This window comes from Callorhinus ursinus, unplaced genomic scaffold, assembly GCF_003265705.2.
Source record: "Callorhinus ursinus isolate GAN/ISIS: 27379988/994484 unplaced genomic scaffold, GSC_fseal_2.0 scaffold30, whole genome shotgun sequence".
Lineage (NCBI taxonomy): Eukaryota > Metazoa > Chordata > Mammalia > Carnivora > Otariidae > Callorhinus > Callorhinus ursinus.
This window is the reverse complement of record NW_027397092.1, coordinates 19,555,399-19,569,015: the sequence shown is the minus strand read 5'-3', so window position 1 is coordinate 19,569,015 and position 13,617 is coordinate 19,555,399. Positions and strand designations below refer to the sequence as shown.

General features: G+C 52.8%; 1 protein-coding gene across 2 annotated transcripts in view; it reads right to left on the bottom strand.

The window, feature by feature from the left end:
* SLC25A48 (solute carrier family 25 member 48) overlaps positions 1-10,634 on the bottom strand; it is a 38,553-nt gene extending 27,919 nt beyond the window's left edge. Inside the window, exons 1-3 of one of the 2 annotated variants that reach the window (XM_025860996.2) lie at positions 10,409-10,634; positions 5,735-5,778; positions 538-609 (exon numbers count right to left, since the gene is read on the bottom strand). In XM_025860996.2, the coding sequence (XP_025716781.1) occupies positions 538-609; positions 5,735-5,778; positions 10,409-10,454 (162 nt within the window). In that variant the 5' untranslated portion in view covers positions 10,455-10,634. Of the gene's footprint in view, positions 1-537; positions 610-5,734; positions 5,779-9,015; positions 9,092-10,408 lie in introns of those variants that run through there. The other variant, XM_073878517.1, reaches the window with a different exon arrangement.
* Positions 10,635-13,617: the final 2,983 nt, after the last annotated feature.

Here is a 13,617-nt window from a genome sequence, read left to right as displayed (position 1 = left end):
GATACATTTTCCACAAAATATTATTTGGGTTTTCCTCTTTGGAAAGGAAAACCTTGAGTCCCCTGGTTTCCAGCAACCTGAGGGACAAGCCAGCTCTGGGCATCTGGAATCCCAAGTGCCTGGCTCAAAGCCACCCCAGATGAAGGGAAGCCTGTGAGCACACGGTTTACCATCCTCGCCCCTGGCTGTGAAAACTGACAGGTCCCCTTGTTTCTGCAGGAATTTTCCCACTCTGTGATTCTAAATTCCTCCGAATTTCTCCAGGGAGGTTCCACAAAATCAGTTTTTTCCCCCAATAACCGTGCACAAGATGGCAGGGTTAAGTTTAGGTGACACACAATATTTGAGGTGTGGTGTGAGATGAGGAGAAAGGAGGCAAAACCGAGCCAAATGTGATGAGCAGAAATGAACAGGCCTCCGGCCTGACGGGCTGGCGTTGGGGCTATGGCCACGGTGCCCAGGCCCTGGGCAGGCTTCGAGCTGTCTGCAGGAGTCCCTGAGGGGTACTGCTCCAGCCCCCACCCCAGAGGCACTTACACTCTCCCTCCTATACACCGCGCGGATGCAGCTGAGGGTGTTCCCATAGTTGACGCCGGCCTGCAGGCGAGTCTGCGGAGAGATGCAAGGAGGTGAGGGCCCAGACCGAGATGATTCACACCCCCACTGCCCCAGAGATACTAGGCTTGTGGCACTGAGGCCCAGGGAGGGGAAGGCCCTGCCCAAAGTGACCCAGCCAGTAAGGAGGGCTGGGTTTCTGTCCCCTCCAGGCGGGTGCTCTGTCCGCTGCCCACACTGCCTCCTTCAACGTCCCATTCCGGCCTTGCTGAGTGCAGCAGAAGTCTTCTTGGTCTGAGAGAAGAACAAAAGTCCATTTGTTGTTCAAAAATGATGCTTGTTGGGGGACATGTGATCCCTGCCTCTTGAGTACAAGCACTACTCCGGGGCTCTGCCCCATCCACTGCCCATCACTCTGCCATCCTAAGAATTCCCTTCGTGGCTCCAGAGCCCCTTCATCTCTCACCTGGACAGGGGGCTGGTTTCACCACTGGCCTCCGGCTTCCCTCTCAGTCCCTGGCCTGCGTCTACACAACAGTCATACTGATCATTTCTGACAGCAGCGAGTCGCTCTTTACAGCTCACTGGTGTCTTCCCATCAGACTCAGAGTAAACCCCACACTCTCTACCAGTGTCAGAGAGGCCTGGGTAGACACTGAGCCTGCCTCTCACCCCTGTGTGCCCCTCCCTGCATGCCCCTGCCCTCTGTGCCTACCGCGTGGCACAAGCCCCGGTCCCTGGCCTCACCTTCTCCCTCCCCCCTCCTGCCTGAACTCTCCACGGGCTCTTCCTTTCCCCAGAAGGCTCTTCCTCCAGGTCCTGCTTATCTTTGGGGGCTGAGCTTCAGTGTTGCAACGGCATTATCTCTCTGTCTGTTTACTTTGGATTTGGGCCCCCCCTCTATGGCAGGGCTGTCTCATATTTCCTTCTTGTCCCCATGCTGAGCATGGCCCTGGCATACGTCCCCTTTGCACTGGCTAAAAGAGGGGCTGGAGGGGAAGACATGGTGTCCCCTAAGGGAGGCTGGCTCTGGTGACAGAGGGCAGACAGCCACAGAGGGTCTGAGGAGCCTCACAAAAGTGCCAGGGCCCCCCCTCGAGCCTGGTAAGAAGAAACTCTGAGAACCACAGAAGGGGTGACTGGACACTACCCCCCAGAACCCAGGGTCCCATGAGAACTAAGACCCAGGGTGCAGACTAACACATCACACCAACAGCCTGAGCTCAGTGTGTAGACAAGTAGCGAAGACTCTGGCAGAACACACATCATAAAAGTGTTGGTCTCTGAGGTGAAAATCACGGGCGATGTTTTTCTACACTGAATGGCGTTTCATTTCCAACTTTCCTATGACAGACGGGTTACTTTCATTATTTTCAATTTACATAATTTAAAAATAATTTTAAGTACACAACTAAGATGAGAATAAATTTTCTGAATAAAAAAATTCCACATTCTCCCTCCCTGACTCCCAACCCCAAGCTAACCACCTCGGCTAATAGCGTGGCTAAGAGCTTCATAGGCATTCATCTCAACAGGGTTAGAGACCCAGATAGCCATGGGAAATCTGTAGCACTCTCACAAGCATGATAGGTAAATGGTATCGTATGTTTTCTATTTTTTTTATTTTTTATTGTTATGTTAATCACCATACATCATTAGTTTTGGATGTAGTGTTCCATGATTCATTGTTTGCGCATAACACCCAGTGCTCCACGCAGAACGTGCCCTCCTTAATACCCATCACCGGGCTAACCCATCCCCCACCCCCTCCCCTCTAGAACCCTCAGTTTGTTTCTCAGAGTCCATCGTCTCTCATGGTTCGTCTCCCCCTCCGACTTACTCCCCTTCATTCTTCCCCTCCTGCTATCTTCTTCTTTTTCTTTTTTCTTAACATATGTTGCATTATTTGTTTCAGAAGTACAGATCTGTGATTCAACAGTCTTGCACACTTCACAGCGCTCACCATAGCACATACCCTCCCCAATGTCTGTCACCCAGGCACCCCATCCCTCCCACCCCCCACCACTCCAGCAACCCTCAGTTTGTTTCCTGAGGTTAAAAATTCCTCATATCAGCGAGGTCATATGGGTATCGTATGTTTTCTAAGTGTTACTTTCATAATCAAAGAGCTATAATGGTTGACTCATTCAACCTATATGATTGAAGGCCTGTTTTCCAACCACCCCTGTTCCACTCAGGAGATTCAGCAGTAGAGGAAATCAGCTTCCTGGCCTTGTGGAACTTAGAACCAAGTGGGGATGGGGAAAAAAAAGTCAATAAAAGGCAATTCCCAAGCAAATATTTATGTCTGATGATGACAAGTACCTTGGGGAAAAACAGACCCGGGGGTCAGAAGTGTGGGCTGCTTGAGGGAAACTGCAGTATTTAATTGCCTAGAGGTGAAGACACAGGGGAAGGCGCAGCAGGATGAGAAGCGGGCTTTCACGGTGGAGCAGACCCACAGAGCTCTACCTTGGGGTGGGGTATCCCCAACCTAGACAAGATTATAGGCGAAGGGACATGGGCACAGGCCTCCCTCTCTTCCCCCATTTAAGGCTGGCGTGGGGGTGAATGCTCTCTCCACTGGCCCCAGCGCTGACAGGGCTACCTCTGGGGACTGAATCCACAGGTTGAGGCCCCAAGAAGGATCAAGTTCCACTGAAAAACTCCAGTGCCCGAGTCAAGCAAACCGTACATGAGGAAACTCAACCCAGGAGTCAATCCCAGATCACAGAAGAGTTCCAAAACCATGGAGCAACGGCCATCCAGCCATGCTGGACACTTGAGGACACTGCCACGGAGGCCAGCCACACAGCACATGCCTCCAGGGCCTCCTTACAACAGGGGCTGGAATTTAGTGTGCGGCAATTGCCTTCCTTGGGAAGTACTGGGCCTCTTCTAGAACTTATCTCATGGAATCCCACAAATGCCGCTGGGCCTGGATACTGTCCCCATTTTACAGATGGAGAAAGCTGACTTCTTGTATTAGTTGTCCTATTGCTGCTGTAACAAATTACGACAAATTTAGCAGCTTACCACAATGCCTATCTATGCTCTTACAGTTCGCTAGCTGGTCTAAAGGCAGCTGAGTCCTGATCAGGAAACCCTACTCACACTGCATCAGGCATATACCTGAAATGCACCATCTGGGCAGAGAGTCAGGTGAGAATCCGGATCCCAGCTTCACGGCCACCAAGCAGCCAGGGGCTGGCTCTCCCACCAGTGATGGGACAGCCACGGGCAGGGAAGGAGCCTCTGACCTGGGTTAGCAGCCCAGGTGCTTTTAGCTTGGCTCTTTACGAGGCAAGGCCTGGGACCTTGGACAAGTCCCAAGTCACCTACAACACACAAGCATGTGTGTTCATCAGGATAGGAACGGCTCACTCATGACTCTATGCTCAGTGCCTCAGGGACAATCTTCAGAGCAGCCCTGCTGGGAGGTGCTCTTTGCCCATTTTTCAGATGAGGAGAGCAAGGCTTGGGGAGGTAAAGTGCTGCATCCTGGTCACAGGAGAGTAGGTAGGCAGGCTGAGACCGCACTCCAGATTATTCCGACCCTAAAGCTCTTGCCTGGACCTTTCTCAGGTAGGGACTCCAGAGAAAATGTCAGCCAGAAGAAAGGAAGGAAGGAGCATGTTTTGGGGAGTAGCAAGGGCCCTGAGCCATGGCCAGCCGTGAAGGCTGGCATCACCAGGCTGGTACCCTGAGCGAGGAGTTTCTCAGGCTGGGCAGAGACTGGATTTGATGCATCAGGAAGGGCTCTCTCAGAGGCTCAAGGGGCAGAGTGGACAGCAGGAGGAGCACTCCAGCCTTTTCAGGCAGCCAGACCTGCCCGTGCAGGGAGGGGGAACCTCCAACAAGCTCCACCAGCCCCTGGCCAAGCTGGGGGGAAGGGAAGGATGTTCTAACCAGGGAGACACAGAGGTTGCCTGTGCCGGGAATATAGCTGGAAGGCCCACAGGGGCAGGGATTGGATTTGCTTTGCCTACTACTGATGCCTTGCTATCCCCATACCGTCTACACACAGAAAGTGTCTGGTATGCGTTTGATGTATGAGCAAAAGGCAGGGCCCATATGGGTGACACAAAGAGCCAGGAAAGATCTTAAGCTATCTAAGACAAATAGGCTGATCCCCCATCAAGAAGAAAGCAGGCCTGGGCTCTGCCCTAGGAGGGCCCACTGTCATACCGGGAAGAAGACAGGGGGAAAGTGACTGTAGCAGCCACTTGGGAAAAGCCTGAGCAGTTCCTCTTAGTGCACGATCCAGGCAAAGCTTTAGATAGGAATGTGCAAGTCAGGGGTGAGAAGGCACTATTTGCGACCAACAGTGCTCCCAGGGTATGGCTCTGTAGTCCTGCTCACTCCTGGGGACAGGGGGCGGGGATGGGCGTGGAGTCAAAGAATGTCCTTTTGTAGAGCTCCTCACTCACTCACTCCTCAATGCTTTAACACCTGGCATGACCTCAGGCAAGCCCCTTCCCCTCCCTGGGCCAGTTTCTCCATCTGTAGAACAAGGGGCGTGGATGATCCCCCCCCCCCTTGCCAGATGGCCCTGTTGAGTCCTCATACCTCCTGCACTTCCCAGAGTTATAATGGCTTCCCATTCCCAACCCAAGTCCGCAGTCCTAATCGGACAGTGAAGGCCTCCCAGGGTTGAGTGCTGACCCACCTTTCCTGGATTCTGCTCTACAGCTGCTGAAACCTGATGCATCAGCCAAACCGGCCATGCTGGCTTTTCCCAAGCGTGACCCCCACGCAGGGTCCCCACCTCGGTGCCTTAGCTCTTGCTGCTCTCTGAGCCTGGAACATCTTTTCTCATCACCTGAAACCCAACCTTAAATTCTGGACTCAGATGCCACCTCACACTGGAAGCCTTTCCCGGCCCCTCAGTTGCCGAGACTGGCAGGGGAGCCGTACCATTGCCTGGCCCTCCCCCACAGCCCCTGAGAACCTGGAGGCAGAAATCCGGCATTCACAAAAACAAAATTGCTGCCAAGTAACGAGAGGAGAGAGGGATGATTCCAAACCAGTCCTCCGGCCCCCCACCCTCCGGGGTTGGCACAGAGCCTTGGCCCTGGGCTGGAAACTGTCTTGGGATCAGAAACAGCAGACATATTGCTGGAGGCAGACTCACTCCAGGCCGCTTTCCAAGAGGTAATGGCAAACATGGCCGCAGTACCTTGACCGTGTCTAGAGGGTGGCCGACGATGACGCTGGCTGCACCTGTTGATCAAAGAAGAAGACCTGGTCACTGAGCCCCTGGACTCCTCACGTGCACCTGCTGGCTCCTGGGATAAGACAGACGGCTCGGGCACTCACATCTACTCGTTCAGTCAATGCCCAGTTCCCAGAGCCCTCTCACCCCCCCGGCAATGTGCTGGGCACCAGCCCAGGCACTGGGGAAGGCAGAGAAAATGAAGTAAAACCTAGGCTCTGCCTCTAGAAACAAGCACCCCCAAAAAAGGACAGTGAAGGCGCTGGCACAACTGCGTATCTGCATGCCTAAGAATGACGTTAGACCCCACCCTCATATCATATACAAAAATGAACTCAAAATTGACCAAAGACCTTAATGGAAACACTGAAACTATAAAAATCATTTACTAAAACACAGGGGAAAACTTCTTGATCCTAGAATGGCAAGAGATCCTTAGATATGAAACCAAAAGCACAAGTCACAAAAGAAAAAATAAACTGTGTGTCATACCGATTAAAAACTTGTGTGCAGCAAAGGACACTATCAAGAAGTGAAGACAACCTATGGAATGGGGAGAAATATCTGCAAATCATATAGGTGATAAGGGTCTAGTATCCAGAATTTATAAGAAATACTTAAAACTAAAAAAGTATTTTTTTTAAGTAGGCTCCACGCCCAACAGGAGGCTTGAACTCACAACCCTGAGATCAAGAGTCACACATTCCACCGACTAAGGTATGCAGGTGACTCCCCCACAATTTTTTTTTTTATGAGCAAAGGACATGAAGAGACATTTCTCCAAAGAAAATATACACATGGCCAATGTGTACATGAAAACATGCCTAACACCATTAGTCATTAGGGAAAGGCAAATCAACATCACAGGGAGATTCCCCTTCATACCCACTAGGATGACTATAATTGTTTGTTGTTGTTGTTGTTTTGTTTTAAAGGAAAACAGTAAGTGTTGGCAATGATATGGAGAGCCTGGAACTCTTGTATGTTGCTGGTGGGAATGTATAATGTTGCAGCCACTGTGGTAATGGTTTGTCATTTCTTCAAGAAGTGAAACAAAGAATCACCATACAACCCAGCAATTCCACTCCTAGATAGAGACCTAAAAGAGCAGACCACAGGCACTGGAACAAGTACCTGAACACGTATATTCGCGGCAGCACTATTCGCAACGGCCAAAAGGTGGAAACAGCCCAAATGTCCATCAGTGCGTGAGCGGGTAAATGCCATGTGGTAAATCCCTGTGATGAATCTTGTTGGACATCAATGGGGATCCCGAAGTGCCGAAGCATGCTGCAGTGTGGATGAAGGTTGAGAATGGTACACTAGGTGCAAGAGGCTAGACACAGAAGGGTCCCATTGTGTCTCATTCCATCTACTCAAATTATCCAGAACAGGCAAATCCACGGAGACAGAAACCTGATAACCATTAAGGGTTGTCAGGGCTTGGGGGAAGGGGAAACGGGAGTGACTGCTTGATGGATCCAGGGACTTCTTTGGGCATGAGGAAAATTTGGAACTAGACAGAGCTGACAGATGCACAACACCATGAATGCACTAAATGCCACTGAATTGGATGCTTGAAAATGGTTATTTCTAGGTTATGTGATATTTGCCTCAAAGAAAAGGGGGGAAGGTGTGAAGAGAAAACGCAGAAACTTTTCGGTTACTTATAGGTTACTTCACTTTTTCTAGACCTCACTTTTAGCAGGTGTAGGTGGGAGTCATATTAGCACCTACCTCGCAGTTCCATTGTAAGAATGAAATGAGCTAATGAAGGTCAAGTACCAGCAAAGCCCTGGCTCTTATAGGCTGTTCAAAAAGAGATGCTGTCACTATCCAGTTTTAGGGGTTTTTTTTATTATTTGTTTGTTTTTTGTTTTTGTTTTTTTAAAGAAGGCCTCTCTGACATGGTGATGATACTCTGGATTTTTCCTCTCACAGAAAAATACCCATCCACACACAGAGTCACAAGGCCCAAACAGCTTTGGTGGGAAGCAAGACTGCCCTGAAGTCATGTCGATGAAGAAGACCTTGTTGTTGAAGTTGGTGACTCCGAGGTTGAAACAGGAACAAATCCTCTACAATAAATTCCCTGCCACCCTGATGAGGAATGAAGCATCTCTGCTAGCATGGGTGATTTAACCAGGTAAGGCAGTCCTGGAATATGAGACAGTAGAGAGAGGGGCAGAGGAACCAGCTAACCCCAGAACAGGCATGTGTTCCATCTAGAACCACCAGACCCTTCTCAGCCCCTCCTTCCCATGGAAGTGGGCAGAGGCAGAAAGGTGACTTTCTGACTTCGCCAGAGGGAAGCTGGAGTATTCACTCTGTAGGAGCCCCTCCCAGCAGGGGAAAAAAGGACTTCTGGTCCCCAGACTCTAGTTGCTTGCTCACTAGTGAGAGCTTCCTTCATTGTGGGCATCCCTTAGTCCATGGAAGCAGCCTCGGAGCTCACCTTGGGTGTTTATCTCCCTGGTCACTCATTAGCCCACATATTTGAAAGCAGGAAATGCAAAGATCAGAAATGGGACAAACAGGTCAGTGGTTTCCAGACCTGAGGACCTCACAGACCAGTAAAACTTCAAACAAAATGTAAACGATGTCATGGTGGAATTTTATTCTGCAAGTTCATTAAGAAAACACCTAGAGATGAGTACAAGGGTTAAGACAACCCTGGAACCAGGCTGTCTGGGTTGGAATCCCAAGGCTCAAGCTCGATGCATGGCCTTGAGCAAGTCACTGAATGTCTCTGTGTACCCAGTTCCTCATCCGTAACATGAGGATGTAATAATTGTAGCTATCTCCCTGGGGCTACAAAGAAATATACATCAATAGACATGAGACCAAGGTTAATTTATAGAGCCAGAAAGTAGATTCATGTTTGCCCAGAGGGAGGAGGAGGAGATGGAATTTAACTGTGAATGGGCATGAAGGATCTTACTGGGGAAGAAAATGTGCTAGAACAAATTTATGGAAATAGCTGAAACACTGGTAAGGTTGCTAAAAATTACCGAATTGTATACTTGAAATGGGTATATCTTATGATGCATAAAATAGCCTCAGTGAAGTTGTTTTAAAAATACCTGTGGCACTTCAACAGCACTTGCTACCAACTGAGTATTCAGTTACGACACTCATCCTCACTTCATGGAAGCAAGAAAACTCCCAAACCAAAAGACAACAACAAAATGTTAACATGAACAAAATGAGGACGATCGTAGAATAAAGGACAATCCACTACTTACTGTGTGACTTGGGGAGGGCCCCGGAGTCATCAGAGACCTGCAGTTACTCAGACAGCCTTACCCTCAAACCCAGCCAGGGACAGCCCTACTGAAGTTGGTCTGGCTACGTAAGGGGACAGCCTTAAGTAGGGAAGGCTCTCCCCCAGAATGGCTGATGGTTGCCCAAAGAGGGCCTGAACATGGCTAGTGGGGCTCTGGGTACAGCACACTACCCCCCCCCCCCGCCATGGTAAAGTTAGGAGAGGAAGGTCTAGAAAGCCTGTGCAAAATAACTGCTTATGGTGAAAGGGACCTCCTCTGCTCATGACAGCCAGCAGCAGGAGCCCTGCAGCCACCTGCTGGGGGACAGAGGCGGGAGCAGCCCTCAGAAAGGGATCCTGGAATGCTATCTGGTCTGTTGCTCTTTTTATTTGTTTCATTTTCATTTTCCTATAAATCTGGTCTTCATTCCCAGAATACTTGGTGGGGTACAAACATACTAATTATAGCCTCTGTCTCAGCACCTCGAGTTTTTGGTTTTGTTTTTGGTTGTGACTTCAGGCAGGGGTTGCATTTGCCAACATCCCTTTTCTGATGATTCTCTTAGATGTGGCCAAAAGAAAGATAATATTTTACAGTACGTGCTAGTGCTTCTCAAACCCTCCCCACATCCTGTCAGTAGCTGACAGAAGTAGAGAAATAAACCTACTGTAAAGAGATCAGAGAAGCAAGGAAATGGATGCAACTCTTGCCCAAGCGGACCCATCCCGGGCCCAGCAGACAGCGGCTCCAGGAGCGGCCCCAAGGGGGGAGCGGGTCCAAGAGTGCGGGGAGAAGTGACAGTCGATAAAGGCTGAAAACAGGAAGGGTTCCTCCTATCTGGCAATGGGCACCTGCAGCCAGGCGCTGGGCTGCCAGCTCGGCGCGCCCCGCACCCTCCAGCCAGGGTGCCCCCTAGGGCAGGCCTGACCGCGAAGCCGGGCTCCCCATCCTTCCCCCTGGACAGTCGTCACCCTCACCCACAAGTTCTTGCAGCCGCGTCCCCACACTCAGGCGCACAGCCGGGCTCTGAAGGGTGTGTGCGTGCCTGGGCGCTCCATTGGCTGTTGGCTTCGACGGCCGGTTTAATAGTTACCAGGGCCAGTTCGCCGGGTCCTCCCTCGGAGGCAAAGCCGCAGCTCCGGGGGAACCCGCGACGCTGGCCGGCCAGCGGGCGAGGGGCAGCGGGGCACTCCGGTGGCAGGCGGCGCGCACGCTGCGCGCGTGGTGGAGGCGCACGGGTGCGGGGCTCCCAGACCCACCACGGCACGGTCTGTAAACTCGGCCGGGTCTCCCTTTTTCTCCCGCGCCCGGGCGCCTCCCGCGAGCACACTCACCTCCCGGGAGGCTCCCTCCCATCCAGGGCTGGGCTCACCTCCGATCCAGCCCGCCGCGAAGTAGTCCAGCTGAAAGCTGCCCATGGTCGGAGCCGCGGCGCCCCGCGCTCCTGGAGCCGGGTCGGTGCCCAGTCTGAGTTAGCGGCGTGTGGCCCGCGGGCCCGCGTGTCGGGGAAGGAGGTGGGAGCCTCGAGCGCGCCGCAGCTCCTACCGCGAGCCGGGTCTCCGCGCCGCCCGGCCCGCAAGCCGCCGCGCTCTCACCTCTCCGAGCGCCCGCGGCCGCGGCTAGCACGCCCCCAGCGGACCTTAAAGGCGCCGCACCGCGCCGCTCGGGGACACTGGGGCCCGGGGCGCCGCATTCCCTCGCCGCCCCCCCCCCCCGCCCCGGCGCCCACGCCTGGCCACCTCACACCCTCTCTCCAGGCCTTGAGGCAAAGATGCCGGCCCTGCCTTGTCCACATTTCCTCCGGGACACGGCAAGGGATGTCAGGGAGAGTTTTGCAAAGTTCATCACAAGAGGTAGAAAGGGAGGCTTTATCCCGAGTCGGCAAGAACGGGATCAGAAACACCAAGAGCTCGCTGTGATAGGATCATAAAACAGCGCCGAAGGAACGCTAACTGAAGGCGCAGCGAACAGCGTGGCAACAAGCCCCTCGTTTTCCGAGGGGCTGATTGAAAGCTAGGAGACAGTTTGACCATGAAAGACACAGGACACACAGTTTTGCAGGTCCTTTTTGGAGGTTAGGAACTCTTTCTCGGCCACAGCCTGCATGCTTCTCTGGCTAGCCCCAGGCTGCAGAACCCAATCCAAGAATAACTCGGAGTGTGCGGAAAGCCCCTAGCCCAAAGGTAGACTCCAAGTCAGCTCTAAATGAATACTCGCTCTCTGGAGGTCTTCAGGCCAGAGTCTGTGCCCGGGGCGCTGTGCAGGGTTCCACTTCCTCCGCATAGCGGCTATGAGCAGCCGTTCCTATCAGCCCCGCCGCGGGTCAGGTCTGTGTGTCCACTCGGCGGTGCGACAGTACCAGTGATTCCATCAAACACTAACCTAGGTGTTGCTGAGAAGGTATTTCTATAGATACGGTTCACAGCCCAAACCAGGTGACTTTAAGTATGGGAGCTTATCCTTGATCTCCTGAGTGGGTCCCACCCAATCCGCTGAAAGGCCGAAAGAGCAAAACGGAGGGACACCTGCCTGGCTCAGGGGGAAGAGCATGCGACTCTTGATCTCGGGTCTTGAGTTTGAGCCCCCTGTTGGGTGGAGAGGTTACTTAAAAATACTTAAAAAAAAAAAAATTAGGAGCGCCTGGGTGGCTCAGTCAGTTAAGTTGCTGCCTTTGGCTCAGGCCATGATTTCAGGGGCCTGAGATCGAGCCCCACATCAGGCTCCCTGCTCAGTGGGGAGTCTGCTTCTCCCTCTGCCTCTGCTGCTCCCCCTTGCTTGTTCTCTCTCGCTGATGCACGTTCTCTCAAAAAATAAAATTAAAAAAAATTTTAAGAATTAAAAAAATTTTTTAAAAGAGCAAAATGGAGGCTTCCCCCAGGGAAAAAAAATTTTGCCTGTGGAATGCAGCGCCAACTCCTGCCTGGATATCTCCAGCCTTGCAGCCTGTGCTCCAGGTTTCAGACTTGCCCAGCTAGACCCCACACTTACATAACATAAATATGTGCCCTACCGATGGTTTCCCCAGTGGGACCCTGTGTTCACCTGACACCGCTCTGACAGCACTGATTCCAATCAGCTGTGGGCCTTCTCTTCCGTCTCCCAGCCCTGGGAGCTGATGCTAACTGCCATCCCCGTCATTTCCCACTCAGCACCCAAGCAAGCAAGCAGCTGGACATTCAGGGTCATGTCTAATTTTCAGGTACAGCTTTCCAGGGGCCTAGCTCCCCTCAGATCCAGGCTCAGCCTACACTGTCTGCCCTGGGACACCCAGGGAGGCCGAGGGGTAGTGCTCTGTCCCTCAGATATCCTCTTTGTAGGTAGGCTCTGTACCCAGCCAGGACCCAGCCAGAGGTCCACGCTCACTGGGGCACATGGCGTGGCTGTGTGGAGGTGCTTTTGGCGCAATGGGAGTTCCCTGACCTCCTTCCAAGAAGGAAGGTGATTTGATGCTAATTTCCAGCGGGACACCAGCCTTGGCACCCCCACATCGTGAGGGTATGGTCTAGAAGAAGGGGCCTCTGCTGGGCCTGCTCTCTCCCGCTGACACGTCCATATCAGCTCACCCAGGCCATCTCCTTCCAAAGCAAGACGAAGTCTGACCACTGGGGCTTGCTGAGAAGGGCCTAGAAGCCTGCTGAGGAGTCGGGGCTCACCATCAGCACTGACCCCCAAGCTGTGCCCCACCTACCAGGTCTGGGGTATGTGCTGGGACAGTTCTAAGCAATGAAAGGTCTCCCAAGAGTGGCCCTTCTGTGAGTTCATCACTGAGCAAGTCAACAGGTGGGAAGGCCCGCTCTCTTGGAGGACCCCCAGGCCGATTGTCATTCCTCAGTCCCGTGTCAGCAGTAACTGGAAGGTCCTGAGTTGGCAGGCAGTGGCCCCGAGAGCTACTGCTTAAACTGCTAATGAGTGCAGCAGAATGGAAGGTGTGGGCTCCTTTCCAGAATACACCACTGTGCTCCATTCCCAAATGTGTGCCACCAATCTGCGCATGAGGCACCTCACCCGACAGGCAGGGGGAGGACACAGGTCTAGTGGCAGTCAAGGGGCAGTCCTGGAGCATCCCAGACCACTAGGCTGGGGGACCTGGCAGAATGCTCACTCTGGGGAGGGAGGTCTGGTCTGTGGCCGACTCCCGGCTTCCCTGCTTGGGAGCATTTGGAATGCTGCCATGCACATTTATATTCTACCCTTGGGAGGGAGCGGGTAGGGAAACTGAGGCACAGAGGGGTCAGCTCCCTGGGTTGTTAGGGCCAGAAAAATCCCCATTTCCTTTCTCCCTCAACTCTTTCCGAGAGGTACCCTCCTGGAACACTTCCCGCTGCCGTGGGGTACGCACGTGGGATGGGCTGCTAAACTCTGACCACCAGCGGCCCACTTCCCACCTCTCCTTCGCCTTTTCAGGGGACGACTTCCCTGAGCCCCAACTATGGGCCAGTCTCTGCTCTTGGGAGCTGAAAGAGAGGAGGCGGTTTGGGTTGCCCACAGGGAGGCTACGATGAGAGCCTGGGGAGGGAGCCGTGTGCCAGGCAGCTGTCAGGGAAGGCCTCCAGGCCTCAGGCTCCGGGGCGCTGCGTCTCT